We start from the raw sequence: 20,175 nt of genomic DNA, 5'->3' as shown, positions 1-20,175 counted from the left end.
CACCCCGCCCGTCCCTCCTCCCTCCCCACCCACAAGACGTTCACCCCGCGCGGGCCCGGGGATCTGGTGGAGGCGTGGACACCTGGCCCCCTCCCCACCACAGGGGTCGCCTCCTCCCTCCACCATCCTGGGGTCCCGGGCAGGCCCCGTGGACTGGCGGAGGGGGCCCAGCGCGGGGCCTGGTCCTCAGCGGGCGCCCCGATGAACGAGGCCGGGCTGGGGTTCGGGGAAGGCGGTGGTCGCAGCGGCGGGACCTCGGGGTCACCTCCGAGACCTGGCCAGGGTGTCCAGGAGCGGGGCGAGGTTGTGGGCGCCCCACGAGTGTCGAGGGCGCTCCCGTCCCCTCCCCGCACGCCCCGTCCTCGCCCCGGCCCGAGGCCCAGCTGGGCAAACCCCCGCAACCCGCGCTTCCCCGCTCCGCACCGCTGCCCCCGCGTGACCGGAAGTTCCTCCCCCCGCGGGCGCGGGCGGGGCGGGGCTGGCCGGCGGTACTTCCGGTGCCCACGCGCCGCCGTCGCGCAGCTCCCGGGCCGTCACTTTGTGTAGCGCGGGGCCCGCCGCCGGCCCGCAGGCCCCGGCCCCGGCGTCCGGCCCGTGGCTCGGCCAGCCCGGCCCGCGCGGTGAGTGGGTCTCGCGGGGCCGGTGGGCGGCGGCGCGGGCGGCAGGTGCGGGCGGGCCGGGCTTGCGCTCGGGGGCGGCGGCGGCGGCGGGGCCGGGCTGGCCCTCGACGCCCGGCGCGGGGAGGCCGCGGGGAGGCGGCGGGGCCGGGGCCTGCAGGGTCGGAGCGGAACGCGGGTAGGGACTTCCGCGGCAGCGCCCCCGCCTCCCGGACCCCCGTCCGGGCCTGCGCGTTGCCGACTCCCGGGGCCGGTCCGGGCAGGAGGCGGAGGGGGCAGGCCCGGGAGGCCACGCGTGACACCTCCGGGTGCCCGCCCACGCCTTCTCGGCCGCAGCGGCAGGGGCTGGGCCGCGGCCGCCCCCAGGACACACCCATCCAGGAGGGGCTGTCATCGTCTAGGTCTCTGCAGGAGGAGGCGGCTCCGGACGCCCCCTGGGGGGCGGGAGGCGCTCGGCTCGTCGCCCCAGGAGCCCGCTTTGTGACCTTGGGGGCCTTATCCGGGCTTTCTCTTATCTGCAGAAGGAGCCCCGGTGGGCTGCTCGGCTGTCTTCTGCTGCCGGCAGGTGGGTAGGGACACCCATCCCTGGGATTGGATGGGGTCTGGGCTGTCCCGCGTGGCAGCAGAGGTAGGAAAGGGGCTGGGCTTTGGTCGAGGACCCGATGGGCAAGAGGAAGTGCAGGTACCAGGAGGATCAGGCCCCCAGCTCTGCTTGTGTGGGGAGACCTCGGTGCTTGGTTTGGTTCAACAAGTGTGGGCAGGTCTGGGGAGCCGGGTGGGGTGGTGAGGGGGCTACCCTGGGGAACCTGAGATGGCCCCCGTGGAAATAACCTGCACCAGGAGCAAACCCAGGAAAATAGTGGGATCCAGAATCCGAGGACAGACAGTGAGGACTGTGGTGGTCGGGGAAGGAAGTCCTTCAGGAGGGCATGAAGACCCGAAGGGCTCTGAGGGCAGCGGGGGCCACCCAGAGGGAATGAAGGGGGCTAGACACAAGCACACCCCCACATCTCCCGCTCTCTGAGTTGGGTTTCCCTGGCTTTGGAGCTTTTGTGAGGAGTTTCTATCAACTTTCAAGCTTTGCCTCTTCTTCCTGCCCTTGCCTCGCTCCCTTCTCCTCTTGGGAGATACTTTGTCACCTCCCATTCTAAATGTTGGCTGCAGCACTGTATCCTAGAGTGCAGGGCCCTAGTAGAAATGAGGGTTTGGGGCCGGGTGAGGTGGCTCACGCCTGTAATCCCAGCACTTTGTGAGGTCGAGGCGGGTGGATCACCTGAGGTGGGGAGTTTGAGAAATGAGGGTTTGGGATGACGTTGGTGAAGCTCCCTGTGGCCTCTGGTTTGGGATTGATGCTGATGAGGCCCCCTGTGGCCTCTGACCCAGAGTTGGATGCCGAGGGAGAAGTGAGCAGTGTTTACAGTGGACTGGCAGGCTGGCAAGAAGAGGGCAAGAGTGCAGGCCTGGGGGAGGCAGAGATAACCCAGGGCGAGTTGCTGGAATCTAAACTCTGCCCGGACTGCTGAGGTCCGTTTTTCAAACCATTATGTTCTGAGTCTTGGGTTGGGGACGATGTGTGGCTGTGCTGCTCACCTCTGTAGGAGCTGGTCCTCCACCTTCTCTGGTCGTCCGTGGGTGGACTTCTTGGGAGAAAGAACTCAGTGTCCTCTTTGGAGGGAGAGACTCTCCACTGCTTCTGGGGTGAGTTCCAATTCCAAGGGTCCCCCCAACCCCCTACCCCCAGCAGTGGTCAGCCTGTTCTGGAACAGGACAGTGGGGCCAAAATGCTGAGTTTGAAAAATCCTGTGTCCATCACATTGGCTGGCGACTTTAGACATTCTTTTAGTAAGTATTTGAATGCTTCTTAAGTGCTGGTGTGAGGGGTATTCAGACATGAGCAAAGGGAGCTTCTGCCGCCCGGGAGCTGGCTGTACTCAGGGAGAGAGATGATAAGACAGTCTCATAAGTGTATTTTTAAGATGTGGTGAGTGCTGTGAGGGAAGAATTACAGGGAACTGTGTCACCCACTGGGGCCCAGGGGGCTGCCTCAGAAGACCACCCAGGAAAAGGGGAAGAGAGTTCTGGGGATGGGGAATAACACACACACGGCCTGAGATGAGACGAACATGCAGCCACTTTATTCCAAAGCTGTGAAGTGTTCTTCCGTTGTGTCCTCGTATATGGCGGCCTGGCTCTGGGAGTTTAAAGTTGCTGCTTCAGGTGGTGGCCAGGCAGGAGACAGCTCTACTGAGCTTGGCATGGCACCTAGGCCCAGCCTGAATCTGCGGCCTGAGGCTTGAAAGAGAAAAGCCCTCCTCTGGGCCTCAAGTGGGTGGCAGTTGGGAAACCGTTGCTGAGTGTACCCAGCGCCCTGAGTGCTGGGCAGGGCCGCGTCCTCCTGGAGGTGGCTGGCATAACACACGGCACATGGATTTCGACACTTTGGGCATCTTCACACGCCAAAGAGCTGTGGACACTGAGAAGGTTGGCTTCTGGGAGAGGCTGGAGGTTGGGGTGGCGCTCCCAGGCATAGTTCTGTGACTTGAGTCTTTGGGGGTCAGTGATTCTGAAACTAGAAAGGGGGCTGGAGCCAGTCAGGGGGCACGTGTGACCTTCGGGACAGAGGTGGCTTCTGGATGCCTGTGTGTCCCAGCCTTTGACTTGGGTGGGCCTGTGTGAATGCTCAGAGCTTCCTGGCTATTAAAGTGTGGATTTTAAAGCAACTGCTCAAAGCAGTTCAGGAAATGAGTACGCGCGGCTGCTATGGTTTGGGTGTTTGTCCAGGTGTCAGGCTGTTCTCGCATTGCTGTAAAGAAATACCTGAGACTGGGTCATTTATAAAGAAGAGGTGAGACTGGCGCATGGTTCTGCAGGCTGTACAGGAAGCATGGTGCTGGCATCTGCCTGGCTTCTAGGGGGCCTCAGGAAGCCTTTAATCATGGTGGACGGTGAGGGGGAGTAGGTATGTCACATGGCGAAAACAGGAACAAGCAAGAGAGAGTGAGTGGGGAGGCGCCACACACTTTTAAAGACGACCAGATGTCCTGTGAACTCATTACTCACTGTCTCCAAGGGGATGACCCAAGATTCAGGAGGGACCCACCCCCATGATCCAGTCACCTCCCACCAGGCCCCGCCTCTAGCATTGGGGATTACGGTTCAGCGTGAGATCTGGGCGGGGACAAACATCCAGGCTCCATCAGTCCCCTTCCAGTCTCACGCTGAAGCATGATTTCCAGTGCTGGAGGCGGGCCTGCTGGGAGGTGATTTCCAGTGTTGGAGGTGGGCCTGGTGGGAGGGGATTGGCCCATGGAGGCGGATCCCTCATGAATGGTCTAGCACCGTCCCCTTGGTGATAAGGGAGTTCTCAGTTCACAAGAGATCTGGTTGTTTTAAAAGAGTGGGGCTTCCTCCCTCTCTCTTGCTGCCCCTTTGCCTCCCTCCATGAGTGGAAGCTTCCTGAGGCCCTCCCCAGAAACAGATGCCGGCGCCATGTTGGTGCAGCCTGTTGAACTGTGAGTGAATGAAACCTTTTTTCTTTGCCACTTACTCAGCCTCAGGTATTCCTTCACAGCAATGCAGAAATGGCCTAACAGCTGCCTAACTGATAGAGAAGTGATGGGTTATGGAGGGAGAGCTAATCACGGAGCAGCTTTCTCCTGTGTCCGTAAGAACACCAGGCGTGGTGGTCTGGACTGTTCTCGTGAAGGCCACTCAGTCTTGTTTTAGGAGTTCTGTGGCAGACACTGTCCACTGCTCGAGCTGGATGAGCTAGGGTGGGCCCAGTGCTCTGTGTGGCCAAGTGGCCTGACACTCCAGGGTGCTTCTGGGGCTCATGGTCTCTCCCCCTGGATTCTGGGCTTGGCTTGCTTTGGAAATGGCCCTGTTCAGGCCAGAGACACTGATGGTATGTGTCCTGGGTAATGGGCCCGGTCTCAGGTTTATACCCAGAAAGGAGCCACAGAAATGGACTCATCAACGCTGTGACTCTGCCGTGCCCTTGGGACCCCACAGGGGCTAGTGAAGGACACTAGCAGTGGGGAGGGGCAAGGGGTCCCAGGGCCAGCAGCTCCCATCCTGCTGTGTCCATGGCCCTGGACCCTGGACCCTGTGTCAGTGTGGCTGCCTCTCCCCTGAGCTTCTGGGCTGAGCTGTTACTGATGTCAGTGAGAGAGTAGGACACTGTAGCCTCTAGGGCTTTGGTAAGTCAGCCCTTAAGAGTCTCTGATCCCCAAACTTGAAATGTCACAGGCATTTCCTGTCCTCCTGATGGTCTGGCGATGAGCCGTGTGTCCACCATGCACTGCGCTTTTCACAGAGCGAGGGCTGAGGGCACATGAGGGTGATGCTGGCTCACAGCCCCCACTCTCCCATGTCCTGCAGGAAGGAGCCTGACCTGCCGGCTTCCTGGCACCTGTCTCTCCTCCCAGCCCTGTCGTGCCTTGCAAGTGCCTGCATCCTGTCTGTGCTGAGACCTCTTGGCGTTCCCTGCTGGCCTGGTTCATGTGTGTTGAGGACCAGGTAAGCGTCTCTTTGTCCTGGGTATCAGGTGGGCTTTTCCTTCTGGCTAAACATGGGCCACCCTCGGGCTGTGTGATGCTTCCTTGTGGATAAAGACTGGGATAAATGCCTGATTTACTCCAGGAAAGAGCAGCAGTTCACACCAGGCACGTAGTTCTTGGTGAAAAGGAGCTGAGACTGGCATCCCAGGGGTCATGCGGAGGGGCTCTTGGGGCAGCCTTTCTGGGTACAGAATGTCTTGGTGGTGCAGGGTAAGATCGTGGGAAGGCCCGGTCCTCCCTCATCTCCATTGCCTTCAACTACATAACAGGAGTAAATCCTGCTCCCCTCGCCCCCGCCAGGCTGCGGGAGACCCTGTGAGGGGACCGTGTGGTGTGCTGAGAGCAGCCCGTCACTGGCGTCCATCTGCATTTCAGGCCACGTGGAGGCTCGCTCCCAGGGAGGATGGCGGCGCTCCACACGACTCCTGACTCCCCAGCTGACCAGCTGGAGCGGGCAGAGGACGGGTCAGAGTGCGACCCTGACCAGGAAGAAGAGGAGGAGGAGGAGGAAAAGGGGGAAGAGGTGCAGGAGGTGGAAGAAGAGGAGGAGGAGATAGTGGTGGTGGAGGAGGAGGAGGAGGGTGTGGCAGAGGTAGTGCAGGATGCGCAGGTGGAGGCGGTGGCCGAGGTGGAGGTGGAGGCGGACGTGGAGGAGGAGGATGTGAAGGAGGTGCTGGCAGAGGAGCAGTGTCCGGCGTTGGGGACCCAGGAGCGACTTAGCCGTGGTGGTGATGCCAAGTCCCCAGTTCTTCAGGAAAAGGGTAAGAAAAGCAGCCAGCCTTGGGGAGGAGATGAACGGGGCTGAGGTGGGCCAGGCCAGGGACCTGGTCAAGCCAGGAGGGCTCTTGGGCCGACAGGGTGGAGCTGAAACCCAGCTTTGCAATGAGGGTATTGCCAGGGCTCCTGGCCCTGCAGGCTGGGGGCTCAGGGCAGCTGGCCCTAAGAGATCTCTCCCCACAGGCCTGCAGGCCTCCCGGGCTCCAGCCACTCCTAGGGATGAGGACCTGGAGGAGGAGGAAGAGGAGGAGGAGGATGAGGACGAGGATGATTTGCTGACGGCTGGGTGTCAGGTGAGCCGCCCTCTCCGTTTGGGGCTTGGGTAACCCGGGCAGGGTTTCCCCCGGGGCCTCGGCACCTGCTGTTTGGAGGCGTCTTTTGGCAGCGGCCATGGCACTGGAGTCCCCGGACCAGGCCCAGGCCCTGAGCTGGGAGGGGCCACAGGAAGCGGCTGGGTGTCCAGCCCCAAGCCCGGGGGTGTGGTCCTGCTTTCCTGGGCGTTGGGTTGTCCTGATTGCTTTGGCTGCCACCCACTCAACCGCACTGTGCACAGCGACTTCAGAGGCCTGGCTCTCCCCCAAGGCTGGCCCTCCCCTCACCTGGAGTGCCTGTCACATGTCCAGGGTCCGGGTTCCTGCTGCCCAGTCAGGTCAGGCACCAGTGCCCACGCTCGGTTTAGTTGCTGCTGCTTGTCCACTCGGGTGTGGGCCCTCCATGGCTGACATGGCCATTGCACTGGCTTGAGCCAGACTGCATGAAGAGGGGGACTGGGGGTGGGGCTCCTTGTCTCCTGGCCTCTGCTTGAGCCACAGCTCTGCCGTATGAGCTGGGTCGTTCACCGTCTTTGAGCTTGAGTCCCCATTCGCTGGCTGGGATCTGGTCCTTGCTTTCCAGGGCTGTGGCAAGGCCTGAAAGCCCTCAGTGCCATCTGGGCATCTGTGTCCCCTGACACCCATGCTGGAGAGCCTCAGTGGCCTCAATCTTCCGTGGCTCTTTGTAAAGGGCTCCCTCAGCCTCTCACCTGAGGCTCTGTTTCCCCAGGGGCTGGTGACGTTTGAAGATGTGGCTGTGTACTTCTCCCTGGAGGAGTGGGAAAGGCTGGAAGCAGACCAGCGGGGCCTCTACCAGGAAGTCATGCAGGAGAACTATGGGATTCTCGTGTCCTTGGGTAAGGACGGGACCCTTTGTCCCCAAGAGGCAGCCTGGTGTGATGGCTGCCAGGGTCTTAGCTGTCTGACGGGGCGCTTTTCAAATCCCAGGGTCTTTCCAAAGGTGGATGCTGGGCCCAGCCCACCTCCCAGGGAAGCCCTAGGACCCCATGGCCCCTGGGTGGGGCGGGGGATGTCACTGGCCAGGCAGCACCCTGAGCCAGGTGACACATCTGTGGAGGCTGTCTGTCTCTGGTGTCTGCTGCATGGCCCCTGAAGCCTCCAGGGGTGAGGCGGAAGGCGAGGGAGGAGGAGGGTTGTGGGCATCTTGCAGGTGAAGGTGTTGGGGGGGCTTGGTGGGAGGAGGGCAGGGGAGGACAGGGAAAGGTTCAGAGGGAAGGGACCGCCTGGACCCTCCAGAGCAGGGGTGTGGGAGGGCTGGTGCTGGGAAGACGGAGGTGGAGGGGCACTGAGCGGTGGCACAGCACGGGCTGCAGGGCAGGGGAGGGCCCACGGGAGCCGCCTGCAGCCGCCGTCTGTTCTCCTGGCAGGATACCCAATTCCCAAGCCCGATCTGATCTTCCGGCTGGAACAAGGGGAAGAACCTTGGGTCCCAGATAGCCCCCGACCTGAGGAAGGAGACATCGTCACTGGCGTCTACACAGGTGAGTGTGGATGGAATTTCGTGGTTTGTGCCGATAGCTTCTTGGAGCTGTTGTCAAACTTTGGCTTTCACTGCGCTCTCTGCAGACCTGGTACCTGGTGCCTCTGACTGCGCCTCTGCCTTTGCCGCCTGGCTCCTGGTGGTTCAAGTTCCAGAAAGGTCCGAGGGCTGTAAGGTCCTTAGAGAACCTAGAGGCTCCTCCTAGGAACCTTTAAAAATGATACCCTGCCCTGCGCTGGAGCCTGTGAATTTCTTTGCATGTGAGGGGCCAGCTGTCAGGTGGTCGGCTGAGCCAGGGCAGACCCAGGAGCCCAGCACACCATTGCGGAGGCCTTTCTGATGGCACAGCGCTAGCCGGTCCTCCTGCTTCTCCGCCCACTTGGCCATGTCTGGGAAAAGGCTCCCCCCAGTCTCCCTTGCTCTCCCTGGAGCACCATGGGCAGGACTCTGACCGGGATGGGCAGGTTGGGGCATTCTGGAGAGGAGGTTTTGGAGTGATGGGTGCAGAAGGTGTTCAGGGTGGTGAATTTCCCTGAAAGCCTCAGGCCCAGCTCTGGCTCTGCTCCTTCAACTCTAAGGCCCCCTTTATTCATCTGAAGAAACTGAACTCAACTCAGGTTCCCACTGGGGGACGCCACATTGTCAGTTGCGTGGAGGTCCTTAGTGGTGTCTGAGGGGCTCCTAGCGTCAGAGAGCTCTGTAGAGGCCCCTGCCCCACAGGTGTCTGGTTTGGGGCTAGGTGATGCCAGTTAGGAGGGGCAATGGGTAGATTTGGAGCACTTCATAGATGTGTTTTCAAATGAAAATACAAGCTGGGTGCGGTGGCTCATGCCTATAATCCTAGCACTTTGGGAGGCTGAGGTGGACAGATCACTCGAGGTCAGGAGTTTGAGACCAGCCTGACCAACATGGCAAAACCCCGTCACTACTAAAAATACAAAAATTAGCTGGGTGTGGTGGCGTGTGCCTGTAGTCCAAGCTACTCGGGAGGCTGTGGCAGGAGAATGGCTTGAACCCGGGAGGCAGAGGTTGTAGTGAGCCGAGGTTGTACCACTGCACTCCGGCCTGGGTGACAAAGTGAGCCTCTGTCTCAAAAATTAAAAAAGAAATAAAAAAAAAATAGGCTAGGTGCGGTGTCTCATGCCTGTAATCCCAGCACTTTGGGAGGCCAAGGTGGGCAGATCACGAGGTCAGGAGTTCAAGACCAGTCTAGGCAATATGGTGAAACCCCATCTCTACTAAAAATACAAAAATTAGCTGGGTGTGGTGGTGCGCGCCTGTAGTCCCAGCTACTTGGGAGGCTGAGGCAGAAGAATCACTTGAACCCGGGAGGTGGAGGTTGCAGTGGGCCAAGACTGCGCCACTGCATTGCAGCCTGGGCGACAGAGTGAGACGCCATCTCAAAAAAAAAAAAAAAAAAAATCAGATCTCGTGAGAACTCCCTCACTATCATGAGAACAGCATGGGGGAAACGGCCCCCGTGATCTGATCACCTCCCACCAGGTCCCTCCCTTGACACGACACATGCGGATTACAATTGGAGATAAGGTTTGGGTGGGGACACAGAGCTGAACTATCATTGAGGCCTGCCAGTCCCTCCTCTGTGTCATTGTAGGAGGCCCTTCCTGCCGCCATTCTCCAGACACTTGGGGACCCTCTTGGAATATTCCCCAGGTTTCAGTCAGGAGGGCTCTGGTTGGCAAGAAAGATCACTGCTGCCCCCAGGATGAGTCTGGGATGTGGATGACGCTCTCAGGAAGAGAAGGGGACACAGACCTGCGGGGCCCGTCCCTCAGCGTGTGGTCTACTTGTGCTCCTGTTCTCTGTGCCTCCTGGAGGGTTAGGGGTAGAGCCTTGTGCAGGCTTGAGCCTGAGTGGTTCCCTTTCAGCCCGGGCAACAGTACCCTTGTGGCCTGTGCACCTGGCTGGGGTTTGAGAGCTACCTGAGGGGCTGGCTGGGCCAGTGCCTCCTGCATCCCCTGCGGATGGTCGTTGTGTTGGGGCTGGCAGGCCTGGGATGCCCCCTGGCCCTGAGTGGGTGTGTAAAGTCAGTCTCTGAAATGTGATCCATAGCCTGTGTACTGAGTGGCTACCCTCCCCTGATGCTCCCCGCCTCCCCCAGTGCTCCCTGCCTCCCCTGCATTCATTTCTGGTCGGCTGAGCTGGTTGAGATCGCTGGGGCAGGACAGAGGCTGCCTGTGCCCAGGCTGACAGAGTTTGTTTCTAGACTGGAGTCTTGCAAGAGCCAAGTATGTCCCTCTCTTGGGCTCCTTGATGAGTTGGGCCACACATGACATCTGGGCTCTGGCACTGCCCTGATCAGGACCCACCCCTCCTGAGGGCTGCTGAAGCCCCCACCTGCCCTTCAGCCATGCTCCAGACCCTCCCTTGCCCTGCCTTTCTCCTTACCTGGCTTAGATCCCCGCCCTGGTTGAACCCTGTTTTCTGCCGGCTCTGCTCTGCACTAGAGCAAGAATGTGCCTGGAGAAAATTGTGGCTGTGGGTGCCTGCCAGTGGCATTGGCCTGGCGGGCCAGCCCTGTACTTGTGGGACTGCCTTTCCACCCTCCGAGATGGACCCCCTCAGCCACTGCAGACTGGCCCTTCTGAGGTCACCTGCCCCGGTGAGGGGCAGGCCCAGTGCCTGTCCTCAGAGAGGCCCCTCCTTACAGACCTGGCAGCCTGGCCAAGGCCATGCAGCTGGTTCAGATGCCAGTGCAGAAGCTGCGCCCGAGAGCCCGCCTCCCCCAAGCACCAATGTGGGGCCAGTGCCACCCTCATCTCCCTGACAGTTTGCAGAAGGGAGCGCTGCTAATGCCTATGAACTTGGGCGTGTCACCCTTGTCCACCTCCTCCCTTTGCGACTGTCCCCCGTGAGAGAAGCTCTCCCTAAGGCCATCTGGAGTTTGTGTCTGAATGGAGAAAGTTGCACTGGCCGGGTGAGGGGAGGGAGCAGTGTTGGCTTCACTCGGAACTGACTTCCACAGCCTGCACTCCAGGCCAGGCCCCAGCGGATGGGTTGTCAGAGGGAGAGAAGTGGCGCTGTTCAGTCAGCCAACTCCGTGGACTCGCCGTGGGGCCCAGGTCAGGTTGGGCCTGGAGAGCAGGTTCCAGACTCCGAGATGGGCAGAGGTTGCCCAGGAGTGGGAGTTGTAGATGGTGGCGGCCTGGTGCCATGGGTGGTGTGTGTGGGCTACACTGAGCAGCATCCCTCAGTGATGTGAGATGTGTGTGGGGTCCCATGGCAGGTTGGGACCGTGTCTTCTGGGTCAGGCATGTGGCTGTGGGGCCACTGTCTTCCCCACAGCCACTGTGATTAGTGTCCTATGTAGGACCCCCACCCTGTGCCCAGGGCAGGGCACTTACCAGACTGTTCTGGGGGCTGTGCTGCTGGGGACATTGGTTGGCCCCTGGGATTACCACTGCCTCCCATACAGTTAAACCAGGGCCTGGGGACAGAAGCTGGAGAGCCTGCAGTTGTGTTGGTGGGATTCTGGGTAAATGCCCGGCTTTGGTGATGCCCATGAGCACCCTCCCAGGTGTAGGGACCTTTGTGCATCCAGGGCCTGAGGGCCTTGGCACTGCACCAGCCACTGGTGAGCAGGAGGGCACTAGTGTGGGCTGGAGGGTGCCCCACCCCTCCTGTCCAGTCCAGGAGGCAGCCTGCCCCCGGGGCACAGGGCTGGCCAGGGGCCTATCTAGGATTAGGGACTGTGGCCCAGCCTCAAGAGCAAAGGCCTTGGTGGGGATCTGTGGCCACCAGGGCCTGATGGCAGGAAAGGAGCATCGCCTGACATTTGGGGGACAACTTGAGCAATGACCAACAGAAAGCATGGGATGGACAGCAGGGGGCCTTGGCATCTGCAGGGACCTGTGGTGGCAGCAGCGCCACCTGACCCAGGGAGCAGTGGAGGTGCTGCTGCAGCCGCATCGCAGGTGTTTACGGATGTGCATTTCATCCTGGCAGCCGTCCCACCAAGTGGATTGCAGGTGCTGTTATCAACCCATTTTACAGATGGGAAAACTCAGATTTAAGGCCTTGCCCAAGGTCCTATGGCCAGTGCGTCATAGGAGTGGAATTCACACCCAGACAAAGCCCGGGTCCCCCAGCTGCCTTTTGAGGTGAAGCCAAGGGAGAGAAGGTGTAGCATCCCGGCCTGGCCCCTGCCGTCCTGGTGGAACTGAGCAGATGTGGGGCTTCAGCCTGCAGGAGGGTTGCTGCGGGCACAGGGGAGTAGTGAGCCCTTGAGGAACATCTCAGCATTAAGGTTCAAAGGGGAAGCCTCTAAAGACGCCACTCATGCTAGGGAGCAGCTGTGCCTGGTGCTGATGCCTGTGGAGGGAGGTGGGGGGATCGTTCCTGTGACAGCCCCAGCCCCAGCCCTGAGGCCTTTCATTCATTCCCTTGCACCCAGCCTGCTGGGGTGGTCTCCCTCTCCATCAGCTCCTGTCACCTGCCGCTGCATGGGGGGGGGTCTTAGTGTTCCCAGTTCAGGACATGGGCCGTGAAGGTTCTTGTGGCCATACTCTGGAAGCTTCTCCCTCCCTAGACAGCTGACTTTGAGCCTCTGATCGGCCTCTCCTTTTTATCACTGAGCCCTTGTGGTCCCTCTTCCGGAAGCCTAGCTGCATGTTGCTAGGTCAGAGTCCTTAGGCCTAAACGTGAGGTGCAGGGGAGAGGGACCGTCAGTCCCAGGGTCTCCTCTCCTCTGCTGTCCCCTGGGTTCTGGAGGAAGCAGGTGTGTTGGGTACCCTGGGCGGCTGTCGCATGGTTCCTGCCCCAGTGCCCTCCAGCTGTTGAGAAACATGCACCAGCCCCTCCTAGTCAGCCTCCTGTCGCCCCGGCTTGGGTCTGATGAGTTGAGCTGTGATGAGGCCTGACTTAGATCTGGAAGAGGGCTTTGGATCTGAGAGCCAGCAAACGCCCTCGGGGCCTTGTCCCTGGAGCCCTGTTGGCTGAACACCCTCACTCAAGGATGTTCCCATCGACTTTGACAGAGCCTGGCCTGGGGCAGGCTGGTCTCCCTCTGGGACCCTTCCCAGGGGCCCTGCTACTTCCTGGGAGCTCCCCTTATAGTGCAGCCCGCTCAGACTCCCCAGGGACTTGGATGTCCTTCCCCTCCTGCACTCGGTGTCAATGGTGGCCTGTCACCATGCCATATGCTGGAGTGTGGCCCACCCTTGTCCCAGTTGTTGGACAAGTGGCCATGCCAGCTCCAGAGCTGGCGGGGGGTGCCCTCTCTACAGATCCCACTGGGATGGGGGCTTCCTGCCTACCTCCCCAAGTGAGAGGATTCCCTGCTGCGATCAGGATCAAGGGAGAGGTGATGGGAGGAGCCTCCCAGCTCTGGGCAGCTGAGACTTCTGTGGGCAAGGCCGCCCTTGGCCTGGAAGTCCAGTTCTTTGAGGCTTATTATCCAGTAAATGCTCGCTGAGTCTTGGCTGTTTCCTGAGGTACCGATGCACCCTGCTACAAAATCATAGTTGTTCCTAGGCGTGAACCTTCCCCGTTTGGAGGGGTCTCCAAACCCAAGACCTGCATCAGAGCCTCAGGGTGAGATCCTTTCGAGCTCTCTGCCAGCCTCCCTATCCTGTAGGGTTGGGGTATAGGGCTGGGGTGCAGCAGCCTTCCCAGACCTGGGGAGTGTGGCTGCCAGTCGGGGAAGGGTGGCCACTGATGGGGACGGGGCTTTTCTTTGCTGCTCTGTGCACGGAGTGGCTGTGGGTGGCAGTTCGAGGTAGACTCAACTTAGTGACAAGAAACCTTTTTATTTCAAGCTTACGTTTACTATGATAGTAAACCGATAAAGTATCATGAAATGTGAAAGATGCAGTAACCCGTTTTCTGACCCTTTTCTATGTTGCCTGTTTTTTCACAGTGAAGCCGGGCCTGTGTGGGTCTGTGTTTTCCTGCGGCTCTAGGTCCCCATATGGAATGCATGTGGGACGAGGCAGTGCCAAGGGCATGCAGCCTGGCAGGGGCCAGCGTGCGACATGAGGGGCTACCCGAGGCCTACTGGGACCTCCTGGGCTCCGACTTTCCCCCTAGGGCAGCACTCAGTGGCCCAGGCTTATCCAGCTAGGTGACGGCTGAAATGGGCAGGGGACCCAGGTGGGGTGAGGAGGAGATTTCCACACCAGCTGTGGGAGCTGGAACCTTCCAGATGCTGAGACTGTCAGGCAGACACCAGGCAGGGTCCATGAAGGTGCCTTAGAGCATCTGGGGCTGCAGGCCAGGTGTCATCCCTGTGTCCCGTGACTTAGTGCCTGCTCCATAGACACCAGTTCCCTCCTGGGTGCGTCACGATGTCTTAGGTGTTTGAGCCATCAACAGGAGCCCGACCGAGCCAGCTCCATCTACATGTTGTTCACTGCCTGCACAGGTGCCTCGTAAGGCTGAAGGGAGAGGGCAGGGGTGCAGCTTGGTGTGAGAGGGGCAGAATGGGGGAAGCTGAGCAAAGCTTAGAGCTGACAGGCCGGGCACGGTGGCTCACCCCTGTAATCCCAGCACTTTGGGAGGCCAAGGTGGGTAGATCACCTGAGGTCAGGAGTTTGAGACTAGCCTGACCAACATTGAGAAACCCCATCTCTACTAAAATCATCATCATCATCATCATCATCATCTGGGCGCACGCCTGTAACCCCAGTTACTCGGGAGACTGAGGCAGGAGAATTGCTCAACCCGGGAGGTGGAGGTTGCGGTGGGCTGAGATTCTGCCATTGCACTCCAGCCTGGGCAACGAGCTCAATTCCGTCTCAAAAAACAAAACAAAATAAAAAAAGGCTGGGCGCGGTGGGTCACGCCTGTAATCCCAGCACTTTGGGAGGCCGAGGTGGGCAGATCACCTGAGGTCAGCAGTTCGAGACCAGCCTGGCCAACATGGCGAAACTCCATCTCTACTAAAAATACAAAAATTAGCCAGCTGCAGTGCTGTGCGCCTGTAATCCCAGCTACTAAGGAGTCTGAGGCAGAAGAATTGCTTGAACCTGGGAGGTGGAGGTTGCAGTGAGCTTTTAAAAAAAAAAGCCGGGCGTGGTGGCCTGAGCCCATAATCGCAGCTACTTGGGAGGCTGAGGTGGGAGAATTGCTTGAACCCACGAGGTGGAGGTTGCAGTGAGCCAAGATCGAGCCACTGCACTCCAGCCTGGGTGACAGAGTGAGACTCTTGTCTCAAAACAAAAACAAAAAGCTTAGAGCTGACAAAGGCAGGTCTTCTGTGGACAGGGCCGCCGGCTGCGCTGTCTTCCAGGAAGGCCAGGGAGGCGGAGTTCTCCAGGAGCTTTGGGGAAAACTGCCCCAGCGTCTCCACCTGGTTTTCTCAGCACAGGATCCCTGCTTGGGTTTAACCTTCGGTCGCACCCCTTCCTAGAGTTTGCCCCGTTCCTCAGCAGGTGGCAAGCCCTGGAGGGAGCCGGCGGTCTGGAAGAGATGTTGGACGGGAGCCCTGGCTTTCCTGGGAGGGACAATTTCATGTGCTGCGTGTCCCCAGGTTCCTAGCTGGGGGCGGCGGCTTTCCTGCCTTGCGGCTGTTCAGGACTGGCAGTGGGACATGGGCAACCGCTCACTTGGTGAAAGGAGGTGCCCCGTCCGACTGAAGGAAGGTCCTGCTGGTGGCGTCTCGGAAGCCCTGATTTCTCGGGACAGGAACCTGCCACAGGCTCCTGTCAAATTCACTTACCTCTCTCTTCTGGCCTGCCTTTGTCGCCTTCAGGAGCCTGGTTCTGGACGGACGACATAGAGGACCACGAGGAGGAAGACGACGAGGACTTCCTGGCGGAGGTGGCCGAGGAGGAGAACGAGCCCCCAGGGCTCTGGTCGGCGGCCTACGGCGTGGGGGACGTGCCTGGGACGTGGGGGCCCGACGACTCGGATTCGGCGCAGACTCCAGAAGGGTGGGGGCCCGACCCAGGCGGCCTGGGGGTCCTGGCCGACGGCTCTGAAGCGAAGCCTTTCCTGCCCGGCCGGGAGCCGGGTGCGAACCTGCTGTCGCCCTGGGCGTTCCCCGCCGCAGTGGCCCCGCCTGCCGGGAGGCCGGAGACCACGTGCGACGTGTGCGGCAAGGTCTTCCCGCACCGCTCGCGGCTGGCCAAGCACCAGCGCTACCACGCGGCCGTCAAGCCCTTCGGCTGCGAGGAGTGCGGCAAGGGCTTCGTGTACCGCTCGCACTTGGCCATCCACCAGCGCACGCACACCGGCGAGAAGCCCTTCCCGTGCCCGGACTGCGGCAAGCGCTTCGTCTACAAGTCGCACCTGGTTACGCACCGACGCATCCATACTGGCGAGCGGCCCTACCGCTGCGCCTTCTGCGGCGCGGGCTTCGGGCGCCGCTCCTACCTGGTCACGCACCAGCGCACGCACACGGGCGAGCGACCCTACCCGTGTCCGCACTGCGGCCGCAGCTTCAGCCAGAGCTCGGCGCTGGCACGGCACCAGGCGGTGCACACGGCCGACCGCCCGCACTGCTGCCCCGACTGCGGCCAGGCCTTCCGCCTGCGCGCCGACTTCCAGCGCCACCGACGCGGCGGGGGCTGCGCGGAGGCGGGTGGTGACGGCCCCCGGCGGGAGCCCGGCGAGACGGCGGCCGCCGCGGGGCCCGAGGACACGGACCCTGGGCCAGAGGGATCTGAAGTTGGCGAGGTGGACGGAGAGGCGGAGGCCGCGGCTGAGGAGAGAGAGGAGGCGGCGGTGGCGGCGCCCACCCCCAGCGGCAAGGTGGACCCCGCGCCGGAACGGCGCTTCCTGGAGCTGGGCAACGGCCTCGGGGAGGGCGAAGGCCCCTCCTCCCACCCGCTGGGCTTCCACTTCCCCGTGCACCCCAAGTCCTGGCTGCACCCGGACAGCTTCCCGATCCTGGGCCTACCCGACTTCCGAGAGCGGCTGCCGGTCGACGGGCGCCCGCTCCCGGCGCCCCTGGGGGGCCCGCTCTCCCTGGTGGAGGGCACCGGGCTGGCGTGCGACCCTTTCGGCGGCGGCGGGGCCGGGGGCGGCGGAGGCGGCCTGCGCGCGTTCGGGCCCGCCATCGGGGGTCTGCTGGCGGAGCCCGCGCCGGCCGCGCTGGCGGAGGAGGAGAGCCCATGGATCTGCTCGGACTGCGGCAAGACGTTTGGGCGCCGGGCCGCGCTGGCCAAGCACCAGCGCTACCACGCGGGCGAGCGGCCGCACCGCTGCGCCGACTGCGGCAAGAGCTTCGTGTACGGCTCGCACCTGGCGCGCCATCGGCGCACACACACCGGCGAGCGGCCCTTCCCGTGCCCCGAGTGCGGCGCGCGGTTCGCCCGCGGCTCGCACTTGGCGGCGCACGTGCGCGGCCACACGGGCGAGAAGCCGTTCGTGTGCGGCGTGTGCGGTGCGGGGTTCAGCCGTCGCGCGCACCTGACGGCGCACGGGCGCGCGCACACCGGGGAGCGGCCTTACGCTTGTGGAGAGTGCGGCCGGCGCTTCGGGCAGAGCGCGGCGCTGACGCGGCATCAGTGGGCGCACGCCGAGGAGAAGCCGCACCGCTGCCCCGACTGCGGCAAGGGCTTCGGCCACAGCTCGGACTTCAAGCGGCATCGGCGCACGCACACGGGCGAGAAGCCCTTCCGCTGCGCCGACTGCGGCCGCGGCTTCGCGCAGCGCTCCAACCTGGCCAAGCACCGGCGCGGCCACACGGGCGAACGCCCCTTCCCGTGCCCTGAGTGCGGCAAGCGCTTTTCGCAGCGCTCAGTGCTGGTCACGCACCAGCGCACACATACGGGCGAGCGGCCCTACGCCTGCGCCAACTGCGGCCGCCGCTTCTCGCAGAGCTCTCACTTGCTCACCCACATGAAGACGCACCGCGGAGCCACCGCAGCGCCGGGCTCGGGTTCGGCCCCAGCCCCCGCGCCCAAGCCCGAGGCGGCCGCCAAGGGGCCGTCCAGTGCCGGCCCGGGTGAGCGCGGCAGCGCCCTGCTGGAGTTCGCGGGCGGCACAAGCTTCGGCTCCGAGCACCAGGCCGCGTTCGCCGGGCCCTCGGGCGCCTACCGGGAGGGCGTCCTGTGAGGGGCCCGGGGCCGACGGCAGCGCAGCCTGCAGGGCCACCGGCCCCTCCCTTGGACGGCCGGCCCCCCGCTCCTCGGGCCCCAGGAGGCTGAGGGTCCCAGTCCTGGGTGCGGTGCCTTCCCTCAGCCCTCGCCCTGCGGCCCCGGGTCTCATGCCCGCCGGGTCCGTGTGCTCAGCCGGAGACGTGGGGGAGCTCTGGGGAGAAGAGCAGCGCGGAGGCAGCGAGGCCGGGACGTCACCCCCACGGAGACTGCGATATCCCCTGGGTGGGCCCGGGGTGTGAAGCAGGGCGGTAGTTGGCGGGCGATGCTATTTATTTCACTCGGATTCCGACTTGGGTGGTCTGGGGAGCAAGGGACTTGTGTGTTTGCAACCGGGTGTGGCGGCGAGGGAGGGGAAAGTCCTTGCGCCACGGGGGGGTGGGGCCCGGCCACCCAGGTGGGCCAGCGGGATGCCTGGGAGGCCGGTGGGTTTGGCTGACCACTTCTTCCCATTCCTCAGTGGGAGACTTGGGCCCTCCCGGTCATCCGAGTCTGTCCCGAAGGTTTAACTGCGCGCGGCGAGGGGAGGCCTTGTAGGTTTCCAAAGGGCGGAGCTCCAGTGGGAAAACTTGAAACTTGTCTGCGGATATTTATTTCCACCTCTTGTATGGCCTGAAGAATCTAGGAGGAGAAAAAGCCAGATACCAAACTTACGGCCAGGCAGACGGGTCGCGGGTGTTGACAGGGTCCTGAGGGAGTTTGAAGCCTTATTCTCGAGCCGCCTCCTCTCCTCTACCCACACTTGCACCGAGGTCACCCCGGCACCCGCCGCACCGGTTCGGTTTTGGTCTCTGCTTGTCCTCTCAGTCCTTGGTACTTTCGTCTCCCTCAGCCGGAGGTGGCAAACTCAGACATCTACGGGCGCCCGAGGCCCTCGCAGCCCTGAGCCCCAGCTTTCACTTCCCTGGGCTGCCCCTCTCCGGGAGCAGGCAGACGCCCCGTTCTCGGAGCCCAGCGCTCACTTAGAGCGACTGAGGTTGGTCGAAGGATCTTTCCCCACATCCCATAATCAGGGCCCTAGGACACTCGCAGGTCCCTTTAACTCTGCTTCTGTCATTACACTAGAACAAGTAGTGTTTCTGTTTAGAGTCCCATTTCACAAATTGGTTAGTGGAGGCACCCGTGGCCTGGCAGCTTGCACAGTGGCTGTCCACCTCGGGGGGGTGTGGACCTGAGCCGTGGCTCAGTGACAAACCAGGCACCCAACTATGCAAGGCCCCTGCCTGGTGGGCATCCTACCCTCTGGACTGGGCCCATGGAAGCCACTGGGCGGGCAGCTGGGGTGTAGTTCATGTGAAGCCCCGTTCCCCTCACGCTTTTGGGGCCACTGTGAATGGGGCCAGGAAACGGATTTTTGGTGCAGCTGCATTCCCTAATAGACCTAGTTCCCTCCACGTTAGTGTAGACATGGCCTTGGGGGCTGAGCGCAGCAGCCAGGCTGCCAGGGCTGGGGGCGGGTAGGAGGCACGGTAGTTGGTGGGTGGGAAGAGGGCCTGGGTGGTGGCAGTCAGTTAGCCTGGCTGGGTGAGGTTGCGGGGCGGGGTGGTGAGGAGAGCAGGGGTCCCAGGGAGGCATCGGGGTGCTGGGTAATGACCTCGGCCCTGGGTTTCTCCTCTCCCTGTGGGACAGGAGCCTCAGAAAGGGCCAAGGGCAAGGTGGGCTTGGGGGGCTCCGGGAATCTCAGCTCTAGCCCTGTATGGCCAGGATCTGCTGTCCCCGTCCCTCCTGGGCCCCAGCAGCTGTCCTGCAGCCGTCAGCAGGAGGGCCTGGCTTTAATAAAGAGTGGACAAACTGAACTTCTGACTGGACTCCATGCTGTCGCCACTCCTGGGAACCCGTCGGGGAGGCTCTGCGCGGCCTCAGGTCCAAGTTGTTTCTGCAAACATTTTTTAAAAGATTTTTAAGAAATTAGAATGGGTCCTAGGATGGCCCATGAGGAGTTGGCCCCAGGCCAGTGTGGCCCCGTGCTGCCCATGCCCACCGTATTCCTTGGTGGCCCCCACGCTGCCCCACACTTGATGTAGTGCAAACACCTGACTTGGGGCATTACTTTTTGTGAAGATGTTGGCCAGGCTTCCAGAGGCCAGAGTGAGGGGCCAGGTACCCTTCGTGGTGGTCCAAACACATTCCCAGCCCTTTCTTCAGAGGCCCCAGCACCATGTGGCTCATCCAGGGCTCACCTGCTCCAGTACCAGGGCAAGGTGCACAGCCCCAGGACCCAAAATGCCTTCCTTAAAGCTGATTGGTTGATTTCTTTATTCTTATCACATGGTAGCCCACGATCAGATCTGACTCTCCTGTCCTTTCTTTGTGGGTCTGAAAAATAAGAACTGCTGTAATCAAATGTGA

The 20,175-nt window shown here is 61.7% G+C and overlaps 1 protein-coding gene across 3 annotated transcripts; it reads left to right on the top strand.

Moving 5' to 3' along the window:
- The first annotated feature begins 478 nt into the window (after nucleotides 1–478).
- On the top strand, nucleotides 479–19,622 carry ZNF316 (zinc finger protein 316). Of its 3 annotated transcripts, XM_034963639.3 has the most exons (9): nucleotides 503–620; nucleotides 1,139–1,182; nucleotides 2,216–2,315; nucleotides 4,998–5,135; nucleotides 5,552–5,937; nucleotides 6,137–6,246; nucleotides 6,995–7,121; nucleotides 7,653–7,766; nucleotides 15,477–19,622. In XM_034963639.3, the coding sequence occupies exons 5-9, from the start codon at nucleotides 5,580–5,582 to the stop codon at nucleotides 17,783–17,785; spliced, it is 3,018 nt and encodes a 1,005-aa protein (XP_034819530.1). In that variant the 5' UTR covers nucleotides 503–620; nucleotides 1,139–1,182; nucleotides 2,216–2,315; nucleotides 4,998–5,135; nucleotides 5,552–5,579; the 3' UTR covers nucleotides 17,786–19,622. The 3 variants fall into 3 exon arrangements, with proteins under 3 accessions (XP_034819528.1, XP_034819530.1, XP_034819529.1); XM_034963638.3 differs by lacking the exon at nucleotides 2,216–2,315; XM_034963637.3 differs by lacking the exons at nucleotides 1,139–1,182; nucleotides 2,216–2,315 and having other exon boundaries at nucleotides 479–620.
- Nucleotides 19,623–20,175: the final 553 nt, after the last annotated feature.

The sequence above is a fragment of the Pan paniscus genome, chromosome 6 (assembly GCF_029289425.2).
Source record: "Pan paniscus chromosome 6, NHGRI_mPanPan1-v2.0_pri, whole genome shotgun sequence".
Lineage (NCBI taxonomy): Eukaryota > Metazoa > Chordata > Mammalia > Primates > Hominidae > Pan > Pan paniscus.
Note: the sequence above shows the minus strand (reverse complement) of the source record. Positions and strands in the feature narration are given on the sequence as shown.